The 26341-nt window shown below is 43.5% G+C and overlaps 1 protein-coding gene across 2 annotated transcripts in view; it reads right to left on the bottom strand.

The window, feature by feature from the left end:
• LOC115171535 (speckle-type POZ protein A) overlaps positions 1 to 26076 on the bottom strand; it is a 49227-nt gene extending 23151 nt beyond the window's left edge. The window contains exons 1-2 of one of the 2 annotated variants that reach the window (XM_029728467.1): positions 26004 to 26076; positions 4320 to 4475 (exon numbers count right to left, since the gene is read on the bottom strand). Coding sequence is in view for 1 of the 2 variants with exons in the window: in XM_029728466.1 (XP_029584326.1) it covers positions 4334 to 4342 (9 nt within the window). In the remaining variant the exon portion in view is untranslated. The remainder of the gene's footprint in view (positions 1 to 4319; positions 4476 to 26003) is intronic. The other variant, XM_029728466.1, reaches the window with a different exon arrangement.
• Positions 26077 to 26341: the final 265 nt, after the last annotated feature.

Genomic DNA, 26341 nt, shown 5'->3' with positions numbered 1-26341 from the left:
ATGCTTTACATACTTCCATCTCACCTTTCTACATGTATATTATCCATACATGAATTAAACAGTGAGTTAGTTATACAGTGAATGCTGAGAATGAGCAGCTCCTCTCTGTGGAAGGTGTAGAAGCATGAAGACTAACAGATGCCACCACCCGTAGGTATGGCCAAACTTTCTTTTTAAAGCCCTGCGGTTGTGATGAAGTGTTGAGACTACGCTGAGTGTTGAGTACATCTAGACTCCAGACACCTTGGTGTGTGTGTGTGTGTGTGTGTGGTGGCTGGCCTCTAAATGCCACCGCGTCTAGTCAGTACTCAGACCCGACACTGTCTTGACTCAGGACTGGGACAAATATACAAAATTCTAAAGCTTTGCAACTTTTGCAACCTGATTCCAGACCATTTGGCCATCTCAGTGAGGCATGTTGTCAACTTAACATCCAGTCTGATCTGATCCAGGATCAGTGTATTACCTGGCCACAGAGCACTGTGCAAAGCTGCCTGGCAGACAACAGGCATCACATCCACAAAGCCAGAGTCTATTAAGATAAGATCCAAACAATAACGGTGCTGTAAGTGGCTGTCCCCACCTTGTACCTCACCCTCCCCATCTAACCTTTCCTAATTCATGTTAAGGTTAAGTGTACCTGCGCTCGCTGCCTCTCAATATGTTCTCTCCGAGAGGCCTTTTGGTGAGTCATCAGATAGCGCCGGCTGCAGCAGTATTCTCTGAGGTTGGAAATGCCAGGCAGATAAGGCTGCTCTGGTGTTGGGCGTGCACGGATGCGCACACACACACAGTGCCGGGTGACATTTTAAAAGTCCTCACTGCTTCTCAGAGCACACCAGTTTAGTTTAACATTACCCATTCTCCTCACTGCCGCTTATCCTCAACATAATACTCCAGCCATCACTCTCAGCAGCCAGACCCTTTAGTCTTCCAGTCCATCCTGTCAGTCTGTGCTGGAGTTAACTTTCCCCCAGCCACACCTCTCACAGATTAACACACACTAATGGAGTCATTAGTCTGGCACATTCCATTCTCCACCCGGCCAGTCAAACTCACCACCGAGACGGATTCAGTTCCAGCAGACTCATGGTGACAACACCAGACAATGACGCAGAGAGAGTGATGGAGTGAGAAAGTCCCCACTCAAACGGAGACAATTCACAAACCGGTAGACGTAAACAACGGCACATCACAGAGCAAGTACTTGTAGATGCATAAGGGAAGCTGTGGCTGAAGTGAGGAAAGGAAAGAAGGAAAGAGAGATATACAGGGTGTAGAGGAGCTGATCACAGTTGGAATGTGGCCCTTCAGGAGGAGAAATAGAAATAAAACCTAATCATTAAGCAACTCCACACAAGCAGCCTGTTTGAGACTGGGGGAGCCATCGGCAGAAAAGCTGCAGGGTTGCCGCAGCAACTGGAATTAGAACCAGGAGGCCGAATGCAAGACAGAAACCAGGTGAAAGAGAAGAGCGATTGAGGAGGCGAAAGAAAGGGAGAGGAATCAAACACCTTTCCAGGTTGCCAAGCGACAGGCAATGCCAGTCAGTGAATGTAGAGCATAGTTGATCAAAGTTGGCCGCTGGGCAGTAATACGTCCCAAAAGAATTACTGTGAAAAGACCTTTAAGATGGAAACCTGGACTGTCACATATGTCCGTTGAGCTGCCACATACGTCTGTTAGCATGTGTTAGTGAGTAAATGCAATATGGTTGGAGTAATGACTGGGTTAGATGTGTATATCAGACAAGTCCTAAGGATCCCTTTCCCAGCACTGACAGGTCCATTGTTACGTGGTCTCAAAGATCAAATCATGTAAGGGATAATTAATGAGGGACTATTATCTATCGATAATCATGAAAGACGTGGCCTCCTGAGTGGAGCATGGGTGCTGCATCGCAGTGCTAGCTGTGCCACCAGAGACTCTGGGTTCGAGTCCAGGCTCAGTCGCAGCCTACCAGGAGACCCATGGGGCGGCGCACAATTGGCCCAGTGTCGTCCAGGTTAAGGGAGGGTTTGGCCGGCAGGGATGTCCTTGTCCCATCGCTCACTAGCATCTCCTGTGGCGGGCCGGATGTTTCCTCCGACACTTGGGTGCGGCGGGCTTCCGGATTAAGAGGGCATTGTGTCAAGAAGCAGTGCAGCGGCCTCCCGGGTGGCGCAGTGGTCTAAGGCATTGCATCGCAGCGCTAGCTGTGCCACCAGAGACTCGGTTCGAGCCCAGGCTCAGTCGCAGCCGGTCGCGACCGGGAAGCTAGGTTGGGTTGGGTCGTGTTTCGGAGGACTCACGGCTCTAGACCGTCGCCTCTCCCGAGTCTGTACGGGAGTTGCAGCGATGAGACAAGACTAACTACCACGAAATTGGGGAGAAAACAGGGTTAAATAAATAAAGACGTGGAAATCGTGTTCCACGACGCGCTAGGTGCATTATTTTCCAGAGAACACAGTGAGCCCCTAGTTGATTATCCCTTTAATACCATGTCTAGAATTTAACACCACGCAAGAAATGCATTCAACATCCACTGAAGTAGCTAGAAAATGTACTAGACAGCTACAGTAGTTGCCTTGGTAACCAAAACAAACATACTTGCTAGTTTAGCGAACCAAACCATCAGTCCTAGCATGCTATTATGAAAAATCCAATTGAACAATGCCAATGTTTTCAATTTGACCTTTGCTTTCAAAAGCAGCTCAAACATAGAACATGTAAGAATTAACTATATTGAATTCTTCTGTGCAAATATACCATGCATTTTAGAGAAATAACATACTCTAGAATGCCCTTCAAGCCAATCAGAAACAAGTATTTAACAATACCATGGTATAATTAAGTAATAAGGCCCGATGCGGTGTGGTATATGGCCAATATACCACGGCTAAGGGCTGTGCTCGGCACGACGCAACGTGGAGTGCCTGGACACAGCCCTTAGCCATGGTATATTGGCCATATACCACTAACCCTCTGGCCTTACTGCTTAAATAAAGTAAACCAATCAATAACAGCTTGGATAAAGTCTATATGAAGCGATTTGAGGTTTCATCCACCATAGATTTTCAGTCTTGCATGAGTTGTTTCTCTCACATAGATCACAATAGTTGTTCTCATTAAAGTGTCTGTAATGCAGTGTCTTTTAACTAATTGTGAGTGGACCGGTCCACTGCCAGGCCAGGTCCTCCAGGGGCACCCCTGCTATGCTGAACAGGAGAGGCAGAGCGTTGGGAGCTCGTTGGGCCGGGCAGCCAGCTGGCAGGCCAGCCAAGGGTGAGTGACAGGTCAGGTGAGCGACGCTGGGCCAGTCAGGCATGGTGAAACCAGCAAGTATAGAGCATAGCAAAGCCACTGAATATAAAAAATACAAATAAAATACACATTTTAGAAACACACACTCAATGATCTTAAGTGGCGTCAATTACCTGGAGCAGCCGTGAGGGAGGGGGACAGGGGATGGAGCTACTGACTGAGGATGAGGTGAGGTGGAAGGGGATAAGAGAAACGCAGTGACAGGTCCTCTAATGCCCTGAACTAATTACTCTGTCTCCATAAAGAGACACTGGTCTCTGTGATCACTGCTAAGGGCTCTCACTGCAGGGTCAGCCCTGCACATCACTCATACACACAATAAGCACACAGAACTATTTTAACATACATACTTGTAATTTAATCTGAGAAATACTGTGTGGGCGATGGTCAATTTCTACAGAACGGATTCTGTTCACCTTTGGTTCCATCTAGAGGGTTGTTTCAGATAATATTTAAGGATTTGTTAAGTTTACTAGAACGTCTACAAACACTTTATTTCTTAAAAATCCTCCGTTCTCTCCAGTTTACAGTTCTGTAACCGGTCATTTACAGTTACAATATCCTCCCCTCCCTCATACCAACACTGATAATTATTCCCCTTTTCACACCTGTAAGTCCTTTATTAGAAATGAAGTGTTACTTTAGCTCTTTGAAGACAGACACATCTGAATCATATATTGAATGATTCAATGCTGCCACCTACATCTAATTCTGCTGTCTTTGCATCCACCCTCTTTCCTCTCCTCGTTTGTCTATCCTTGTCCTCTTTCCACTCCTTTAATTTCTTTGCATCATTCATTTATTCAAACACTAAATCTCACACCTTCTCCCATCTAAAAGTAACCTCTCTATCAACAAAATTCTCTCACTCCTAGTTATTTTTTTCTCTCCCAACATTTCCCTCAGTCTCTTCAAACCAGCCACTGCCCCAGCCAAAATCACCCATCTTCCCTGTGTTGGTACGCGCCCCCCCCCCCCCCCCCCCCCCCCCTATATCCAACCCAGTTGGTACTCACCCAGATCAAAGTACCTCAAACATCTGTGCTGCTGGCTGATGCCATGGCTGGACCAGCTGGGCCCTCTGTCTGTCAGTCTGGGAGCCCTCCTCTTAATGTACGTCTGTCTGTCTGCGTCTCTGGCTGTGTCCCTCTGTCTGCCTGGGCCTCGTCCGGCTGTAGAGAAGGAGAACACAAACAAGAGATTAATTGAGATGAGAGGAGTGTGTGAGTTCATTGTGAAAAACAACCATTACAAAACACCTCCACGCAAGACACATACAAACAACCCACTGACTAAGTGTATCTGAACGGACTCAGCTACCGCTACTTAACATGTACGCACACAATAATACTTTTGTGAATGTGTAGTGTAAGTTTAGCAAGGAAAGTCCAGCAAGACAGTAGAAAGTAGGGCCCCAGTAGTTCACTCAGAATATGATCTCAGTGAGACTCCAATAACAGTGCTGTCTGTCTGGCCCTCTCTCTCTCTCCCTGTCTGAACAGTTCCAGTCTCTGGTGGAGGAGAAGTCTGTCTCCTTCCATCTCCCTCTGTCGACATGGCTGCGTTGGCCCCGTCTCCCCCATGGAGGAGCGGGGTTCATTTAGTGAGGTGTCTGATTCGAGGTGAAACCAGACCGATGCCACACAGCAGAATTATTTAAAAAAATACTTCATTATGTCTAGTAGGGATGCACGATAAATCTGTGAGCATATCGGAAAAGGTCTATATTATAAAAAAATGCCAACATCGGCCCGATGTCTTACGCTAATATGTAAAACCGATGTTAAAGCTGACAAACATACCTAGATAACGTAGGTAGATGACGTAATGACACCATGAAAAATACAGCGCTACACAGAACAAAAGCAGAAAAATACAGCGCTACACAGAACAAAAGCAGAAAAATACTAAGCGCACACTTCCAACAACTAAACAAGTTCAAGTCCAGCAGTAATTTGAAAGAGTAAGACAATTTCAGCTAGACAACTCAAAGACGAAATCTATTAACGCCAAGATAATGGAATTCATTGCCCTTGACAATCATCCCTTCTCTGTTGTGGATGATGGCTTTCGCCGACTGGTCGAGCCCCGGTACACACTGTTTTTCAGATGTTGCCCTACCGGAGTTACACAGTGGCCATCCGGGCAAATGTGAGGCTTTTTTAGCCTGACAACTAGCCATCCTCAACAAGGTTGGAAAGTGACAGTGAAGATGAGGCCTCAGAGTCTGATGTTCAAGAGGTGGACATTGAGGAGGTCCAGGGAGAAAACATGGAAGCCTGAGGGGAAGACAACCAAAGCTTAAGATTCTAGACTATAATTTGACATATGTATGTTGAAAATGTTTTTGGGAGATGCGATGGATCATTGGGGATCATTCAATATTCCCTTTTGTTGTTCAGTGAAATCATCCCATGTGAAGAGTCAACTCATTTAACTAAAGTACAATTTGTACCTAAATTGTTTTTTTTTTAATTTCTACTGGAAGGAGTTAATCATTTGCAATTATGTCTACTTATGATAAGGTAAAAGGTTTATGTTTCTGTCTCCATATGATATGGTAAATATATCCAATGAAAAAAACATCTACATTTAAATGGTATTAATATTAATTCCCATGGAAAGTTGCCACATCTGAATATTCCCCAAAATGTGCAACCCTAGTTATCAGTATAGGGTTTTTTTGACAATGAAAATATCGGATATCAGTATCGGCCAACCATGTCATATCGGTGCATCCCTAATGTCTAGTAATAAACACTAGCACTTCTTGTTCCTGCAGAGACTCCCACATAACTGAACAGGAGATGGGCTTCATCAGGTTGTATGGTCCCTTTAAGATATGTACTCATATTAGGCTTCATTGTATAACTTACAGACATGTACAAAGACAATAGCTGAGAGATGTAAGACACGTCAAGCTCTTCTGGTTTGTAAGATAAAGTAACGTTTCAGAGCAGTCATCTAAAACAAATAGGCCCAACTTGAGACCATGAAGAAAGCCAATCCAACTGAATCACAACACGAAGCCAAGTGCAATACCATTCTGCCTAACAATGTCTCTCTGTGACATGTTCTAAATAAAGAACATTCTTCCCCCTCTTTAATCCAGACCCTGCAATAGCCCCTGGGTCAGAAACTCAGAGAGAAGAGAGGTGGACTGAAGGAATGAATGGAATCCTCTTAACACCCTCAGGTTTACACAAGCCAGTCACAAATGTCAATCAGATGCAAAATATAGAGGCAAAATACAAGCACCGATTGTGAGAGGCAGTGCTATTGTCAGAGGTGTGTGTCTCAGGGGGACAGAGGCTTGATCAATAGGTCACCTGCAATGAATATGTGAGTGTTCTCATTGACTGGAAAAGCAGATGTGTATTCAAAACCTGACAACAGAAGCACGAGTCCGGTCGATATCTTTTGGCTCCAAAATCACTAATGCCGCCTGGTTCAAACACCGTTTAACAGGCAAAATGGGGATTAAGAGAAACTTAGGTCTGACAATATGCTGTGATTGTGTCAGACTGTGTACAAAATAATGAGTCAACTGTGTGAGGTGAAGAGGGTCCGTCTCTGTGGTCCTGTGGTGGGCAGAGCCTTCCTGGTTGGTCTGTACAGTGAAAGTCATCTGGCTAAACCAGCCTTCAGACCTACATAAACAGCGGAACAGCTACTTAGATCTACTACCTCTACTGTCTGAATCTGAGACTAAAATCCCCTTGGCTCACTGCAACAGCTATCCTCCTCGCCCTGTCTATGACCTATGATGATTTACACTGTGCTTTCTCTCATCTCAATCTCTTCAGGCCATCCCTCCTTCACCCCCTCTTCTCCTTTCTCTGACCTGTACTCATTCTCTATGCATCCGTCTCCCGCCTTCCTCCTTCTCTTCCCCCCCTCCCTCCCTGACTGATAGGCGTTGGTCAGCGGTGTGGTAATGAGTTGGAACTCCAGGAAATGAGGGTTGACCTGCAGTGTGTGATCCTGTAATAAGGTTGGGTACACTCTGGGGCCTCGCCCTGCCACCCTCCTTGCCTCTGCACTCCCTGCCCCGGCCTGTCTGTCTGTCTGTCCACCAGTGAGCCTGATCGTTTAGTCAGGTTGGAGAGTGGAGATGAGATGACAACACAGACACCCGCTGCCATCCATCCTGTCAAAACTCCATGGCAGAGCAAACCTACATCTCCTCAGCTTGAGAGAGCAGGGATTGGATGGTGAGGAGGGGAATGAGGGAGAGGGAGGGAGGGGAGGATGGAGCTGAGAGAGACAGGAGAGTAGCGGGGGGAAACAAAAGTGTAAGAAGAAAACAAATGGAAAGCAGAAAAAGCAAAGCGAGAGGAAGAATGGGAGATGAGAGGCAGGATGAAAGATGGGTCGATGTACTACATGCTGATGAAAAAGAGAGAGAAGGGGAGCAGCAGACAAGACAAGGATAAAAAAACGAGAAAGGATTGAAGACAAATTAAGCAGAGGTCGGAAAGGGACGGGGAGAGACATTAAAAGACGTCAGCCATGATACAGGGAAAAAGATTTAAAAAAGGACTGTTCCTCACAGGTTCACCGCTGCTAAAACCCCTTAAGACTTGACAAAGAGGAATAATAAGAGAGCGGCAGCTCGCCAGGGGGGCACATCAAGCGCTTGACTATGTTTAAAAAGAGCCACTAAGAGTGAATAGCTGTCATAATTATGAGCACAACTGGGCCAGTCAACCCTGTGTTGCTGCTGCTCACACAGTGGAGGATCTGGGTTTTTCACAAACACACACACAACCATAAAGGAGTAATATGCCTAGGGTAATTCAAAGGTCACCTACGAGAGACTAGCATCCTGTCCAGGGGGTGTACACCGTCAGCCAATCCAGTGGCTACTTAATACTGGGCATTGCCAGGGATCTCAGGATACGATCACGATACTTAGGTGCCGATACGGGTTGCGATTCTCACGATTCTGTATGTATTGCAACTCGATGTTCCAAGCATATTGCTCACCATATGTCTGCTGCAGAGGCACAACAGAAAGCCATGAGAAAATGTATTTTAATCAATCTATTTAAAAAGAAGTTGGAGAACAATATATGAAGGAAAAATACTAGAGTTTTGGTGCAGGTACAGCCAACTAGCTCAAAAATAACATTGCGATACTGTCAAAACAATACGACCTCCCGAGTGGCGCAGTGGTCTAAGGCACCACTACAGCCTCCAGTTCGATCCCAGGTTGTCACAGCCGGCCGTGACCCCCATGGGGTGGCGCATAATTGGCCCAGCGTCGCCCAGGTTAGGGGAGGGTTTTGCCGGGGGATTTCCTTGGCTCAACATGCTCTAGCGACTCCTTGTGGCCGACCGGGCGCCTGCAAGCTGACCTCAGTTGGACGGTGTTTCCTCCGACATATTGGTGCACATTGGTGCAGCTGGCTTCCGGGTTAACCTGTTAGGGACAGCCGTTCTGCTAGCGGAACGCCTCACCAAAATCCAATGGTAGAAATACAAATACCTCAAAAATGCTATAACTTCAATTTCTCAAACATATGACTATTTTACACCATTTTAAAGACAAGACTCTCGTTAATCTAACCACATTGTCCGATTTCAAAAAGGCTTTACAGCGAAAGCAAAACATTAGATTATGTCAGGAGAGTACCCTGCCAAAAATAATCACATAGCCATTTTCAAAGCAAGCATATATGTCACAAAAACCCAAAACACAGCTAAATGCAACACTAACCTTTGATGATCATCAGATGACACTCCTAGGACATTATGTTATACAATACATGCATGTTTTGTTCAATCAAGTTCATATTTATATCAAAAACCAGCTTTTTACATTAGCATCTGATGTTCAGAACTAGCATACCCACCGCAAACTTCCGGTGAATTTACTAAATTACTCACGATTAACGTTCACAAAATAAAGAATTATTTAAAGAATTATAGATAGAGAACTCCTTTATGCAATCGCGGTGTCAGATTTTTAAATAGCTTTTCGGCGAAAGCACATTTTGCAATATTCTGAGTACATAGCCCGGCCATCATGGTTAGCTAATTTGACACCCACCACGTTTGGCCCTCACAAAACTCAGATTTACTATAAGAAAAATTGGATTACCTTTGCTGTTCTTCGTCAGAATGCACTCCCAGGACTTCTACTTCAACAACAAATGTTGTTTTGGTTCCAAATAATCCATTGGTATATTCAAATACCTCCGTTTTGCTCGTGCGTTCAAGTCACTATCCGAAGGGTGACGCGCGAGCGCATTTCGTGACAAAAAAAATCTAAATATTCCATTACCGTACTTCGAAGCATGTCAAACACGGTTTAAAATAAATTTTTATGCTATTTTTCTCGTAAAATAGCGATAATATTCCAACCGGGCGACGTTGTATTCATTCAAAGACAAAGAAAAACATGGAGTCGTCTCGTGGACGCGCATCTCCAGTGTTATTGTTCCCTGCCTGACTACTCACAAAAACTCCTGCTGTTTTTCGCCCAGAGACTGCAGAGACGTCATTCCACTTTCTGGCGCCTTCTGAGAGCCAATGGAAGCCTCAGAAAATGTCACATTACAGCAGAGATGCTGTATTTTTGATAGAGATGCCACAGAAGGAGAACAAATTGTCAGACAGGGCACTTCCTGTATGGAATCTTCTCAGGTTTTGGCCTGCCATATGAGTTCTGTTATACTTACAGACACCATTCAAACAGTTTTTAGAAACTTTAGAGTGTTTTCTATCCAAATCTACTAATTATATGCATATTCTAGTTTCTGGCCAGGAGTAGTAACCAGATTAAATCGGGAACGTTTTTATCCGGCCGTGAAGATACTGCCCCCTATCCCAAACAGGTTAAGTGAGCAGTTTGTTAACCTCCGGATGAAAAGCGTTCCCAAAGTAAACCGCCTGTTACTCAGGCCCAGAAGCTAGGATATGCATATCATTGGTAGATTAGGATAGAAAACACTGTTTCTAAAACTGTTAAAATAATGTCTGTGAATATAACAGAACTGATATGGCAGGCGAAAACCTGAGAAAAATCCATCCAGGAAGTGGGATTTTTTTTGTGTTTGTAGTTTTTTATTGAATGCCATTACAGTATCCATTGACTTAGGACTCAAATTGCACTTCCTATGGCTTCCACTAGATGTCAACAGTCTTTAGAAATTGTTTCAGGCTTGTATTCTGAAAAATTAGGGAGTAAGACAACTGAGTAAGTGGATAGTGGAAAGTCCCCAGACCTGTTTTCTGCGCACGACCGAGAGTGCGCCTTTCTTATTTTTCTTTTATAGTGACGAAGCTATTGTCCGGTTGAAGTATTATTGATTATTATTACTAAAAACAACCTGAGGATTGATTATAAACATCGTTTGACATGTTTCTACGAACTTTACTGATACTTCTTGGATTTTTCGTCTGCCTGTTGTGACTGGCTTTGAGCCATTGGATTACTGAACAAAACGTGCCAACAAAAACTGAGGTTTTTGGATATAAAGAGGGACTTTATCGAACAAAACGAACATTTATTGTGTAACTGGGAGTCTTGTGAGTGCAACCATACGAAGACCAAAGGTAAAGTGATTAATTTTATTGCTATTTCTGACTTTTGGGACTATGTAATGTGTTGTGTGCTGGGCGCTGTCCTCAGATAATCGCATAGTATGCTTTCGCCGTAAAGACTTTTGGAAATCTGAGACAGCAGCTGGATTAACAAGAAGTTAAGCTTTATTTTGATGTGTAACACATTTTCAAGAATGTTGAATTTTTGAATTTCGCGCTCTGCAATTTCACCGGATGTTGGCCAGGTGGGACGCTACCGTCCTAGGTACCCATAAGAAGTAAAGAAGCAGCGAAGCAAAGCAGCGCGGCAGGTCATGTTTCGGGGGACACATAACTCCCGCAGAACTACTTGACCTCTTTCTCCCCTCTCTCTCGAAGAAGAAATCCTGCAACAAATGAAGGCTGGCTACCAAACAACCTGTCCACTTGACCCCATCCCCTCCTCCAGACCATCCCTATTCCTCACTTACCTCAACTCATCCCTGACCACTGGCTGTGTCCCCTCTGACTTCAAGTTTGCCTCTCCTTAAGAAACCAACACTTCATCACTCGGACGTCAACAACTACAGACCGGTATCCCTTCTTTTCTTTTCAAAACACTTGAGCGTGTTGTAACTCTCTCGTTATCACTCTCAGAACAATCTTGTTGATCCTAACCAGTTAGGCTTCAAGTTGTGTCACTCATCCGAGACTGCTCTCCACTTTGCCAAAGCTGACTCTGGGTCTGCACCACGTGCTCTCACTACTGGTGTCCCCCAGTGCTTGGTTCTAGGCCCTCTCCTCTTTATACTAAGCCATTCTGCTCTGTCATATCCTTTCATGGTCTTTCCTATCACTGCTATGCAGATGACACTACTTTTTCTCCTTCCCCCCTTCTGACAGCCAGGTGGACACACGCATCTCTGCATGCCTGGCATATATCTCAGCTTGGATGTCGGCCCACCGCCTCAAGCTCAACAAAACACAGCTCCTCTTCCTCCCATGGAAGGCCTGCCCGCTCCAAGACCTCTCCATCACAGTTGACAACTCCAAGGTGCCCCCCTCCCAGAGTGCAAAGAACCTTGACGTGACCCTGGACAACAGTGTCATTCTCTGCAAACATCAAAGCAGTGACTCGCTCCTGCAAGTTCACTCTCTTCAGAGTACAACCTTTCCTCACACAGGAAGCGGTGCAGGTCCTAATCCAGGCACAGCTAGTGCAACTCTTTTGGCTGGGCTACCCGCTTCTGCCATCAAACTCCTGCAACTTGGTGGAACAAGCTTCCCCCTAAAGTCAGGGCAGCGGAGTCCCTGCCAATCTTTCAAAAACATCTGGAAGAAATGTGTTGAGGGAAATGTACTTGATACAATTGTGATGTGTTGTCTCACCTAACTATCTAAAGAGGAATGCACTAATTGTAAGTCGCTCTGGATAAGAGCTTCTGCTAAATGACTAAAATGGAAAACGTAGAATGGAACACTGTGTGCTCACAGACCTAGACACACATTATGGTTACATATGGTTCTTATGCACAGCTTATTTGTGTATGCAAACATGCATCTTGACAGGAACTGTAGTACAAATCTGTTTATTCGTGAAAACCTGAACTAAGAAGGTAAATCAATTTGAATACCTTTTTGACAGCACCCCTTTTGATTTGAAGCAAACTTTACATACATATTTGCCCATTGTAGAAGTGCTCAGAAAATTACTTTTTGGACCCGAATGCCAAAAGATTCAAGAGATAGAAAGGTACCAGACATCCATGTCTTCATCACTGCAAAAGAGAAACGGTTGAGATTGATATCACTTAAAAACAGGGTTATCAAACTACTCAATTTGTTGTAATATAAATGTATTTTACCTTAAACGTTAATTACCTAAAAACACGTAAACTACTGTTTTTTTAGATTCAAATATGTGGTAGCTTAGAGCCTTGTGTTGTGCTCACCATCGGTTGAGACAACATGTTCTTGAATACAGGGTGGGTGTCATGTTATGGTAACTAAATGTACTGAAATGGGAATAAAATAGACATTTCCACTTTGAAATGGTACCACAAAGATGGTGTGAGAGGGAATGTTGCCTTGAATGGGAATATCTGTTGTTTTTAAATTATACCGTTTATACTCCATAGGAAACATAGTATAAACATGAACATTTAAGTTGACATCTGATGGTGGGTGGACCGGCGGCCATCTCTGTGGTAATAATTAGAAGTTACAATTTTAATTCAATTTACATTTCAGCTAAATTTCAGTGGTCTGAAGGGATAGGTCCATTCTATGAATAATTGTTCTATGCTTGAAATGACACCCACCACCCTTTATTCAAGAGCATGTTGTGTCTCAACAGATAGCGGGCACAAACAAAACCCGCAGAAGATGTAAAGTTGGGTTGAAGCTACAATATACGCCCATATCAAAAACAACAAAAAAATCTGAGCTTACGCATTTATGCTAATTAGTCCACTTTTTTTTTTATTAAAACACATTTTTTGGGTAAGAAATTATCAAATAGTTTGACAACCCTGCTTGTGAGCTTTTGATATAATTTAAACTCAACAGTTTATATTTTCCCCAATGGTGAAGACATGGATGTCTCATGGTATGGTATGCAAAGTGGATGAACTTTAAGCACCTTTATCTCCTGAATGTTTAGGCAATCAGGTCCAAAAAGTCACTTTCTGGCCCCTTCTTCCATAGGCAAACATCAATGGAAGGTTTTGTTTAAATCAAAAGGGATGCTGTCAAAAATGTATTGAATTCAAATGGATTAAACCAACATACAATTGTGTGTGCGCGAGTACTGTGTGTGGGAGTCAGATAATGGGTGAGGACTGATGAGTCCAAGCCTAATCTCTGGCCATGTTTACGCAAACACACATTCAGATAACACAGTCCGCCGGACCCCTTCACATAATTTCATCAACTCCAACTCATCCCCCATTCATCTCCTAACCTCTCAAGCACCATCTCTTTTTATTTCCCACTACCTCCCTCTATCCCTCTCCTTCAAATTTTCCATTCTAAATCCATTTCCTCCCTCCCTTCTTTTTTTCTGCCCATCCACAAAAGCAGCCTTTCCAGGAGGGCCATCAATCTTCTTCAAGGAGAGCAGAGCCAGAGAGCGCTAAGGCTACGACAGATTACCATCTCTCCTTACTGATCACTGCTGCTGCTCACTGGACAACACAGGGAGGGAGGCACAGGGAGGGAGATCGTGGTTGGAGCGCCAAACTGGGAGAGAGCTACACCCACCAAATCTGCAAAAGGTATTTACATCCCAATTCAGAGGTTTATACATTTAAATCCAACTGAGAACTCCCTACCTGTCCAACCCACACCTGTCTGTCTGTCCCCTGAGAGGACTCAGAGCCTATAAGGAGAGAGCATTTAGCTAGGTTTTCTATAGATAGATAAGACCCACTTCTAGTCTTTAGTCTATATGTAATGACAGGGTAGAGGTAATAGCCCAGTGATTGTGGGGATCCATAACCAGCCTATAAGGGTCGGCTTCCACTTCCAGCCTGTGAGATACGGTAGAGTTAGAGGGAGAGTAGAGGACAAGTGAGGGGCAGATAAGATAGAGGTGGAAGAGAGGGGAGCATTATGCGTTAGGTAGAGGCTGGGAGGCAGGGGGGCATTGAAGCAGCTGATGTTTATTCACTTGTCAAAATGCTACAGGCAAAGACATGCGAGGTGTGCCTTCCGGAGACTTCAGGGCAGAACAGAGAGGGTTAGGGGTGTGTGTGTGTAGCTAAGGGGAGGTATTATGGTGTTAGTGTGGGGGGTGTTAGGTATGTCTTTACAGGCCAGGATTAGGGGGATGAGGCAGAGAAGAGACGTGACCTTGCAGCCAAGAGGGTTTTTTTACGAGACGCCTCACAATAATCCACAAACACACGCCTGTGCCACCACCAAGGCCAGTCCTCTACTCTAGAGAGAGGCTGGTGGAGAGGGGTGAGAGGAGGGGGTGAGGACTGAGCGACAAGGGCTCAGATCTTATATATCTCAATGCCATCTTCAGTAACCCCCTGCAATTTCAAAATCTAACTGGAATAATAAGAATCACTAATATCATTCTGCAATGTAAGGCCCTGTCCTTGTTTCTCCCTTTGAAAGCAGGGTCATCTCAGCTTGGATAAGATCCTAAGCACCAGGATAGCTTTATACAGTTATCCTATAATGTAATGCAATGCCTCTTCCTCCTCACTGAGGTTAAGGCTTTATACAGTTATCCTATAATGTAATGCAATGCCTCTTCCTCCTCACTGAGTTTAAGGCTTTATACAGTTATCCTATAATGTAATGCAATGCCTCTTCCTCCTCACTGAGTTTAAGGCTTTATACAGTTATCCTATAATGTAATGCAACACCTCTTCTTCCTCGCTGAGGTTAAGGCTTTATACAGTTATCCTATAACTTAATGCAACACCTCTTCCTCCTCACTGAGGTTAAGGCTTTGGGGGTGTTGCCAACTTTCAGTACGCTGTCACCTTGTTGTCTGGGGATCAGAGTTGAGGACAGGGGTTATACTTAGAGCTGTCTACATACTGTACGTCCCTCCACAGCGCTGACTTGGGATCAGTAGCTCTGCTCGGGGCCTCTGTGCCACACGGCGGGGAGGAGAGGTATGGCTCAGCGCTAAAGACTGACACTAACTTAATCACTGATAATTGAGTCGACTGCTGGGGAAGGTGCAACATTAAAAGGGGCAATCCGCAGTTGAGGGATGGGGCTGGAGAAATGTAACCACTACGAAATTCATAGGCAGAGCTATGAATGCAAGGACTGACAAAATGTAAGTTCGAACTATGTTTTGTTTACACTTAGTTTACAAACAGTGGAGTAAAACAAGCTTATATTTTGGGTTCTCATGGGGTACGACAGTAATACTAAGCTCATGATGCATTTCTAAGCTATATTCTTCAAGAATCAAATGGGTACTTATCATTCATGCGTTTTAACAAATGGATGCCGCAACTGCAGATTGCCCCTTTAAAAGGATAAAAACGGTAGGCAGGGCTGGCTCAGCCTGTCATTGGGTGTCTAATCACTGAGAAGGCACACACACACACACACACACACACACACACACACACACACCAGATCACTATCGGCTATTAGCTCAGAACTACTCAGGACCCTCAAAGGGGCTTTGATCAGTCGAGGGGCGAGGAGAGCGAACGGACAGAGGGGGGCGAGGACACATTCCACACACACCGTCAGAGGAGCGAGGGACAGAGAGACAGACACACAGACAAGATGAGTGTCCTTCCCTGTCATCAGGACCCTGAGGTGTCCAAGGAGATGACAGTGGGGCATATTCAAAGGGCTGTCTGCCTCCATAGCTGCCCCCAAGAAGGTTGGATCAATTACACTGTAATGGCTTAAGTTAGGCTGCTACCCCCAAAGTCAGGGTGCTACCCCCAAAGTTAGGTTGTAACCCCATTCCATGGCCTTCAATATCATCAATTTGAGCAACACATGCTCTTGCTAGTGATCCCAGCAGCAGTTTTAGTGAGTGATGAGACAGGTGAAGTGACAGTGGGTTGTATATAGCCTATACCAGTGGGTTGTGTATAGCCTATAGATAGCTGGTGAGTGGATTTATGAAGATGGAGGGGTTCTGTAATAGAGTGTTGATGAATTGACCAGCCTCCACCCTTCCCTGACCATAGGGAGCATGTCTGAGACTGGAGATCTGTCATACTGTCTGGAGCTGACAGGGTTAAATATCAACTGATAAAACTACTCCTCTATCGAACGACACAAGCAGAGAGAGGACAAGCTCTTCCCTCTTAAGAGTTTCTCCCACAAATGCTGACACCATCACACTGCCAAATTAAAGGTTTTTGAGCACACAGACAATGACAATCACATGCACACGTTTCTTTCTTGTGCCGCAACATCCATACACTTTGCTGTCGTGGCTCAGTGCATGGATGACGTGAGATCAAAGATTTTACAGATCGAATGAGATACTTTAGCGGTGGGCTGCAGGGGTCTGACATCCCCTGCCACGGAGACAGAGGTATGGAGCAATGGAGGAGAGAGAGAAAGGAAGAGAGGGAAGAAGAATGAGAGAGCGAGAATCCAAATGAAAGGCTGCCAAGCAAAAAGAGTATCTGTACACTGAAAAGCAATACAAAGCAGACATAATGAAAGAAGGGGGGTGAGAGATTGGCAATGTGTGAGAGAAGTAAGCACAGCATACATCATATACATTGAGATTGTATTTCTGAAATGGGCAGAAGAATATAGATTTAAGTTTAAGTAAAAATGCCTCACACAAATCACAATATCAAACAATTACTCTGATCAGAATTGGATCAGAGGCCAACAGAGTAATGTTTTATTTAGGGATGTGCCAAATGGACATTTTTTCTTAACGTTTAAATTGCCATGTTTGGGGAGGAGGGGGTTCCATTTAAAATGATAAGAAAAAAAATAAACAACATTTATTCATAATGCAAATGGTCCTATTACAGATGTATGACCGTTTGTGCCAGGCAATGAAGTTATATCTACCGCGACCCTTTACACACACAGAACGCAATACAGTAACATGTCCATAATTGATCACTTTGACAATTTAAAAAAAGTGCCGCATCAGCAGCGTATGTACCTTTTCAGACACTAAAATTTTGCTCCAGCATAGAATGTTCAATTGTTTCCCTGACAACAAACGTTGCTGATTGATGCTGCTGTGTTGTTTATGCTGTTTTTTATGGTAGGGTAGCTAGAAGTGCTTTCTTTCTACTAAATGTCTTCGTAAGTCGCGATAATTAAGATACTTTAAAGTACTTTTTTTAGTCAGAGCACAGGCAGCAGGCATGCTAGGATTGAAAGTTCTGGACGCCTAGTGATGAAAGGTAGTCCCGCTTCGACATTACTTTACAGACAAGTAAAATGGCATTCATGTCTCCAGAGAAGGTTTCTTGTCAGCGTTTAAAAAGCCGTAGTGTAGCCTGCCCTAACAGACAAACAAGCATGTCGTAACCAAGGCGCTTACAAGAGGACACATATCATTATATCTGAAAAGGGTAATCAATACAGGCTACACCAGTAGCCTACTGTAATTTCATATGAGACAGTAACACCCCTACCCACTAAGCAACTAAGATAAGCCTACCCTGTGCAAGACTGGCCCAAAGATACTGTATACTGCCAACACCACTGCCATGAATAGCCTAAGCATGTAGAATATCCTCGCAACAGACCAAAGACTGAACACACACTTGGGTCATTAGCGAAGAGAAAGAGCAGGCAGGCCAGCATGAGGGAGAGAGAGGAGGGGCAGGCAGAACCGTAACAATCTTGGGAATCTGCATCTCACAATGTCTTAATTGTCTTCCATGCCTTGCAAATTCACCACAGTAGCCTAAAGTTCACCTCTTCCTCTCTGAGTTAATTTAAATTACACTACCTTCCCTTGGCCTTTATAGCCATAGTCTAGTAAGGCTATGACAAAGAGAAAAAATAAATAAATACAAATTTAAAAAGTGTGATAACTGCACTGTGACTTTAATATGTGGGGTGGGGGTTTGGTTAAGGATTTCTCTTAACGTTAAGGATTCCAACTTCATTTAAATGTTCACACCCCTAGTTTTATTAATGTTCAGAAAAAAAAATCCTACATGTCAAAATGTAGGTGATATGCATATTGGCTACAGCTTCATGTCCAAACCGATGCTGACATGAGGTGCCAGAAAATGTGGCCAAACTTTAATGAGACTTAATTACAAAAATATAGTGATGATTGACAAATATAATGAAGGATAATTAACATGAGCATCTAAAGGCTTGATTCTGTCGACATACTGGAGTCACGGTTCCTTCAGATCAAATGGTCACAAGACTGGAGAGTGAAGGACAGTGCCTGTGGCGCACCACACGTCACCCACCTTAAATCTGAGCAGGGAAGGTTAGCATTTTAAATCTATTTGACCATAAACATAATTGTTTAAAACCTGTACATTTAATGTAATTTTATGAAGCATGTACCTTCTTTCAAAGTAGCCTAGCATAGCCAAAATACAACCATAGAAATGTTGAGGGAATTATTTTATTAACACTTAATACGCCATTGAAAACAGCATGATTCTCATGTTCTACTGGTTTTAAAGTCAACGTTATTTTATTGTCCAACAGCATAATCCTAGTCATATTAGTAAGCCATGCTAGTTAATGCATCTTTAGATCTCCCCTTAATTTTTACATGAAACCACTGGTGCATGCGGTGCGCTTTTGAGAAAGATGTTTTCCTGCTAATTGCATTTTGGAACATTCACGGATAGCCTACAGCCATGTGCGCATTGTTGAGCTTCTAATATAAAGAAATAAAACTATCAACATTTTAAGCTAAATGGTCTGATCTGTTGCATCAGCCACATTGGGGATTTTTTTTTTTTTATGTGCAGTGGTTGGATGAATTTTAAAACAGTCCATTTTAAAACAGACATTTATCATCATCACAGGGACAATGGGACTCCCTTAATGTCGAGCCCTGTAGGGAAAAGTATTTTGTTGTAATTGTAAAGTTGCACTATTTTATAGGTTACCAAGGGTGGCTAACCATCCTCCAGGAGAGCCTTAAAGGGACAGTGTTGTATTTTGAGACAGGCTCGACCACGCAAAGAGTGTAGCATACATTTTGGTCTGAGTCTCTATGGTAAAAAAAGATAGTAATGCATGGCTCCTGGCATCATACAATGACGTGCAAATGGTGTTAGTGGCATGACAAGCAAAAAGTTCATGTCTAGCCCTGCCACTCCATATTCCCTTGACAAGATCTCCACAGCGATGTCAGCTCTGCCTCATGAATATTCATCCACTTCATTAACACACAAGTGGAGAAACAACATATTGCATGAGCCTGACATTATTTGGAGAGATGGGAGGAAGAGAGAGAAGGAATAAAATACAAATGGGACAGACGCTAGAGAAAGAGGAGAGAGTCCGCTAGTAGAGACAGACAACACAATAACTTTACTGAACCTCAAGAGTACCAGAAAGTTGTCCTACATTATTCCAAGATCCAGCAGCCCGCTCTCCCCCAATTCCAAACCCAGATAAGGCTCTCTAAAAGCAGGAGCAAAGGCAAGGACATCAGGCTGGGAATTACATGCCATTTTACCTTGGAAATCCTCCAGGAACAAAGGCGACAAAGAGCTACAATTTCTCTGCTCATGTCTGGCTGCACACACAATGAACGGCTAAGTGCAGCGTGGAGGACGCCACAGAGCAATCTGCTGTCATTCTACTGCCATTCAGCCAGAGAAGAGAGTCTGCAACCTGGTGTTGTTTTTCCAACCTGCCCCCACAAATACACACACTCAATCACACAAGTGTAGAAAGAATGTATGTTTCCTGCACATAGGTTATGCAGACCCACTCCCACAACAGAGACATACTCAAATCCACTTAGCTACAGACACACACTGACAAACCTACACACAAACAATATTATTTTCTCTTTATGCTGTAATGCCAGTGAATCTCTTAAGAGGGACAGCCATGGGGGAAATCTCCATTCTCTAGTGATGTCCTCAGAGACCAGTGAGACAGCACACGATATTTCCCAGCTAACTTCTTTGATGACTGAAAAAGTGGGCCGCTTTGGGGAAGCGATAAGACAAAATCAGTCGTCACCCAAAAACTTTGTCCGGCCTTGTCCCCAGCTTTTTAAGGGCTGCAGAGCGAGGGCCTCGGACAAAAACACCCAACTATAATTGGAACACGGCCCAGGAATCGATACTGCTGCTCGAGTAACGGTCCTCAGCCAGAGCCATTTCATATTATACCCTCCATACCTGTTTCTCTGACAAAAAAAAGAAAGAAACTCAATTTCAGAACTATCGATTTCACTACCGCAATCCTCTTCCACCCCCAACATCACCTCCCTCTCCCCCATCTCACTCGCTCTCTCTATACCTCCACCTCCTATATAACTCCTTTTCTCGTTCCATCTTATTTAGATTTGTTCATCTTTTTATCTCCATCTTTGCACATAACACTCCTCACTCCACCTGCATTAAACCAGTTCCTCTCACTCCCAATTTACTAGACAATAGTTTAGCATCTCCCTCTGTAAAGTCTCACTCTTATCTTTCTCACTCCATCCGTCTGTCTGGGCATCTCTTTGTATAATTTCCCCTTTGACCTTGAATTTACACAGCGCTTAAACCCTGTCTAACCCAATCCTCAGAGATACTACCCCTAGATGGGTGATTCATTCCCCAAATACCAAACAGCCATATATGGATATTACCTTTGAATTCAATTGGCCTCACATCACAACAGCAAGATGGTCTACTGCTGCTTTCCAAGCTCAAATGGCAGTAAATACCAGCACGATTAGATCTGATTTTGGGGCCACGGCCACTTCTAAATCACTGCATTGTCATTGATATTCAGATAGCTTCCTGGGGTCAGCGGCAAGGCTACTCGGCCAGGGAGAAGATGGCCTCTAGCCCCCAGACCAGGCCAGCCTCCAGCCCACACTCTCCACACCCAGCCAGACGCTCACTAAGCTAAACCGCCACCAGCACAGCAAAGCAGCACATTTAAATACATCTAAATGGCAGATGGAGTGAGCTGTGCCCGGTTTCCCGATACCGAAGGAATTTACACTTACGAGTGTTTTAACAATGCATCTTTCCTATAACGGCCATCATTGCGCATGTTAGGCTACACATCATGAAATATACTGAGGCAAATTAGCCTGTTATGACTAGGGGGCAGTATTTTCACAGCCGGATAAAAAAACTTACCCGATTTAATCTGATTATTACTCCTGCCCAGAAACTAGAATATGCATATAATTATTAGCTTTGGATAGAAAACACTCCAAAGTTTCTAAAACTGTTTGAATGGTGTCTGTGAGTATAACAGAATTCATATGGCAGGCAAAAACCTGAGAAGATTCCAAACAGGAAGTACCCTGTCTGACCATTTCTTGGCCTTCTTGATTATCTCTATCCAATACAGGGGATCTCTGCTGTTACGTGACACTTCCTACGGCTCCCATGGGCTCTCAGAAGGCGGCAAAAAGCTGAATCGTGGCTTTGCAGGCCCTGGTTGAAAAACATTAGCTCGTTTGGATAGTGGCCGGTCAGAGTACTATGAGACTAAGGCTCGTGCACGAGTCGACTCCATGTTACATTCTCTCTCTCTTTGAACGAAAACCACCACTCCCGGTCGGAATATTATCGCTTTTTTACGAGAAAAATGGCATAAAAATTGATTTTAAACAGCGGTTGACATGCTTCGAAGTACGGTAATGGAATATTTAGAATTTTTTTGTCACGAAATGCGTCGTGCTCGTAACACTTTACCATTCGGATAGTGTCTTGAACGCACGAACAAAACGCCGCTGTTTGGATATAACTATGGATTATTTGGGACCAAACCAACATTTGTTATTTAAGTAGAAGTCCTGGGAGTGCATTCTGACGAAGAACAGCAAAGGTAATAACATTTTTCTTATTGTAAATCTGACTTTGGTGAGTGCTAAACTTGCTGGGTGTCTAAATAGCTAGCCGTGATGGCTGGGCTATCTACTGAGAATATTGCAAAATGTGCTTTCACCGAAAAGCTATTTTAAAATCGGACATATCGAGTGCATAGAGGAGTTCTGTATCTATAATTCTTAAAATAATTGTTATGCTTTTTGTGAACGTTTATCGTGAGTAATTTAGTAAATTCACTGGAGGTTTACGGGGGGTATGCTAGTTCTGAACGTCAGATGCTAATGTAAAAAGCTGGTTTTTGATATAAATATGAACTTGATTGAACAAAACATGCATGTATTGTATAACATAATGTCCTAGGGGTGTCATCTGATGAAGATCATCAAAGGTTAGTGCTGCATTTAGCTGTGGTTTGGATTTATGTGACATTATATGCTAGCTTGAAAAATGGGTGTCTGATTATTTCTGGCTGGGTACTCTGCTGACATAATCTAATGTTTTGCTTTCGTTGTAAAGCCTTTTTGAAATCGGACAGTGTGGTTAGATTAACGAGAGTCTTGTCTTTAAAATGCTGTAAAATAGTCATATGTTTGAAAAATGGAAGTTTTTGTATTTTTGAGGAATTTGTCATTCTCGCCACGCCCATCATTGGCTATTGGAGCAGGTGTTCCGCTAGCGGAACGTCTAGATGTAAGAGGTTAGAGATATGAGCAAAATAGAACAATTGATTCTACATGAAATGTATTTCTATATGATTGAAATAGGCATATAGATTACTGTTAATATTTGAATGCAGTTCTGAGTTTTAATTTGAATAATATTTTTAAACGTAGCTTAGAATCAATTGCAAAGACATTGACAACTCTGTATTTGTTGTTATCGGCAGTCACAGAGAGACAGATAAACCACTTGATTCTGTTTAGCGGAGATCTTCTGTGTTTAAAGTGACTTGGGAGGGCATCTAGCGGCACACCTAGCTGTTCTACGAGCGGTCTGAGGCAAGCATTAAATTCCAAGCATTTTGAAGTGCAACGTTAATAATGATGGTTTAAGGAAAAAGCTTGGATTTAACAATGCTCCTACGAAGGCTCTAACGATGAACTTAGCCTTATGATGCTTTTAGGAAACCGGCCCTGGTTTGTGTTTCACTTTAAAATGGATGCCATAATGTAATGGAAGAGCAGCAGGCTTGGTGTTAGTCTGGCTGAAAAATGGCCTGGCGTCTCTAAGGTGACTAAAAACATCCACTTCGTCTGTGTCACTCCTGCTCCCATCCTGTTATTGGAATGCAGGAATGAGCAGTGGAAAACCATTAGATACCGCCACTGTCTGCATCAGTCACACGCACACAAAATACATTTCATCCCACACATCCAAAACAGCCAATAGCACAGGCAGGCGTTTGCGACCCCAATCCATATTTCAATTTCCAACCTCTCAGCAAACTAATTCAATACTTGTTGCATTCCCTCACAAGTAATCAGCATTGTGAGAAATGGGCTTCTTCTAAAGCTGCACCTGTAGTGTCACACTGACTCACACATTTACTGGAGCTGCACACACACACCTATTACCACCATTATCCACATATATACACTTAACACAGGTGGAAAGACACAGTTACACAACTAAACTGCCTGGACGCACACTCCGGTGCTCTTCTCCTCACGGCTCTGTGGCCATGTGGAAGCTGAGGCAGGCGGGTATTAGCGACAAATTTAGGAGCTTAAACAGCGACAGCTTTACGATTCCTGAGCGGCCTCTACCACTCCATTGCTGTCAGATTACATTAGCTTGCCCTCCGCCATGCACTTCGATTGGCTGTTATTCCTAGCAGTTAAAGAAGCAGCTCACGTAAATAAAACAAAGTGTTCTGTCCTGTGGATGGTGTGTAGAGTGCATCTCCGCTAAATCGAGTGCTGTCCAATTTAACATATCATAGAATGGATGGAGTTGGCTGGGAAGTGATGGCTGGCTAGGAGTTTGTGTGCAGTGAAACGACTAGGTGGGCACTGCAGTACCGGTAACTTTTGAAGTGTTCCATCGCCAGTCATGGTCATGAAGGTGTTGTGCAACGGAAATGTATTTTACCATTTTGGCCTAATCACTGACTACAGCCTGACTTTAACTACGGAACTCTGTGCCTGCTCTGAGGATCCTTTGCTGTTAAGGCAGTCTGGAAGCATGTACAAAATTTGTCTTCATATAAAGGAGCACATTCCTGTTGACAACCACAGGGTTTTCCTTACCGTTATGAGATGGCTGCCTCTCAGCACAGCCACACTGACTGGTGAGGCCAGCATGTCAAATCAAGGTAAGTACTCTAGTCAGACAAGTACTCCACTCACACAAAAATGACTTTCCCAGTTAAACAGCTGCCAAGATGAAGTCTCTGCACTCAAGCCACAACTAAACACCTGTCTGTCTTCAGACTTTCACAGGCCCCATTTTCATCAACAGAGCCAAAACTCTGACTTACACTGAAATAGTGTAGGCCTATCAGTTTTGAGGTGTCTGTTGGAGCAGGTGTGTGGCAGGTGAATGAGTACTTCTAGCGCAGCTCCTTGAGGGCAGCTTTTAGGACTGGGACTGTAGTGGGTGTCCCAGTAGTTGTTATCTATGCTGTCTCAGAGCATACCACTCAGATGCTCAACTAAACTCCAACATGGCTCCCTCAGTTTCAACCTGCATGTGTTTACAATCTGGAAAAATGCTGAAGGACCACACAAGAATGATTGAGAATTCCCACAGCACTTCATGTACTAAAACTAATCTTGCATCAACATTTTATTTGGTGAAATACCAGCTGTGCCCCAAAACGCCCACTTAAAAAACATCTGCCATCGTAATTTCCTCTGTCTTTGCATGGTTAACCATATTGACAATTTCACAGTTTGCTCATCTTTAGGCAGGACCTTATTCTGCAATGCAGCAACCCCTCAGCCTGCTCTTCACATTCTCTATGGAGCTCAGTTTCTGGCAAAGGACACTGCCGCACAACTCATGCAAACAAATACGGGAGACAAGTGATGGTCACTATTTGGCAGGATACGGGCAGTTGTGGGATGGTGGCTTCAGAGCAAATTGTGGGTTCATAATGTGGCAACAACAAAAAAATATGCTTTTACTGACGCACAGGGCCCCTGTGAGAATTACTCATGTATTCATTTCTAGGAATAACCTACCTCTTTCCCGCACACCAACTACATAAAATGAATCCTTCCTTCACAAATGGTCAAACTAAAACCAGCTGTCAAACCATTGTCAGACAAGCGCGAGGCAGCGTAGATTGGCTAGCTAACTAGCTCAGCTGGCTAACCAACTAGCTAGCAAGCTGGCTAAGTAGGAAACTACAACAAGTAGTTTGCTACATTTTAGCACGATTAGCTAATGTTTGGTAGACGATTTGTCAGGGCTTGCTTCCGACGAGCTAGCTACTAGACTGCTGGCTAGTTAACTAGCTAGCTAGCGAGCTAACGTTAGCAAGCTACACTTAGCTAGCTATCTTGAACATCAACAGTCGAGATTGTTGAGAAGGTAAAATAGATAGATACAAGTTGGCTAAGTGCCTTCCGTATTCCTGTTAGATACCAAACTCACACGTTCACTGGTGTTTGGTCTCAGAATGAAAGCGAGTACAAGCAAAGTTTAGAATTTGTTCAAAGCAATGTTCCCTTTTGTTTTAAAACTCACCTTTTTTCAGTCTGTTCCACGGCAGGATATTATTTTTTTTGTCAGCACTGGCACTCTACATCCGGGTTATGCCTGTGACGAAAACATGCACGGCCATACCAAAACATTGCCATGCTTTGTAATTTTTGCTAAATACTTTATTCATGAAAGTACATGTCTTATTAATACATTTATTCATGTAAATATAAGAGTCAAAAACCTCTTTATTCTTTTTGAGAATTAAATTGAACAATAAATAAACACAATTCATTCTTCTCATAGCAAAAAAAAACAATCAAGACACGTTATTTTTATAATGTATTGTCTGTATTCCCCTCACTGTCGTTTGTAATGCTTGT

This window comes from Salmo trutta, chromosome 32 (assembly GCF_901001165.1).
Source record: "Salmo trutta chromosome 32, fSalTru1.1, whole genome shotgun sequence".
NCBI classification, from domain to species: Eukaryota; Metazoa; Chordata; class Actinopteri; order Salmoniformes; family Salmonidae; genus Salmo; species Salmo trutta.
The sequence above is the reverse complement of the archived record's forward strand: the minus strand, read 5'-3'. Positions and strand labels throughout refer to the sequence as shown.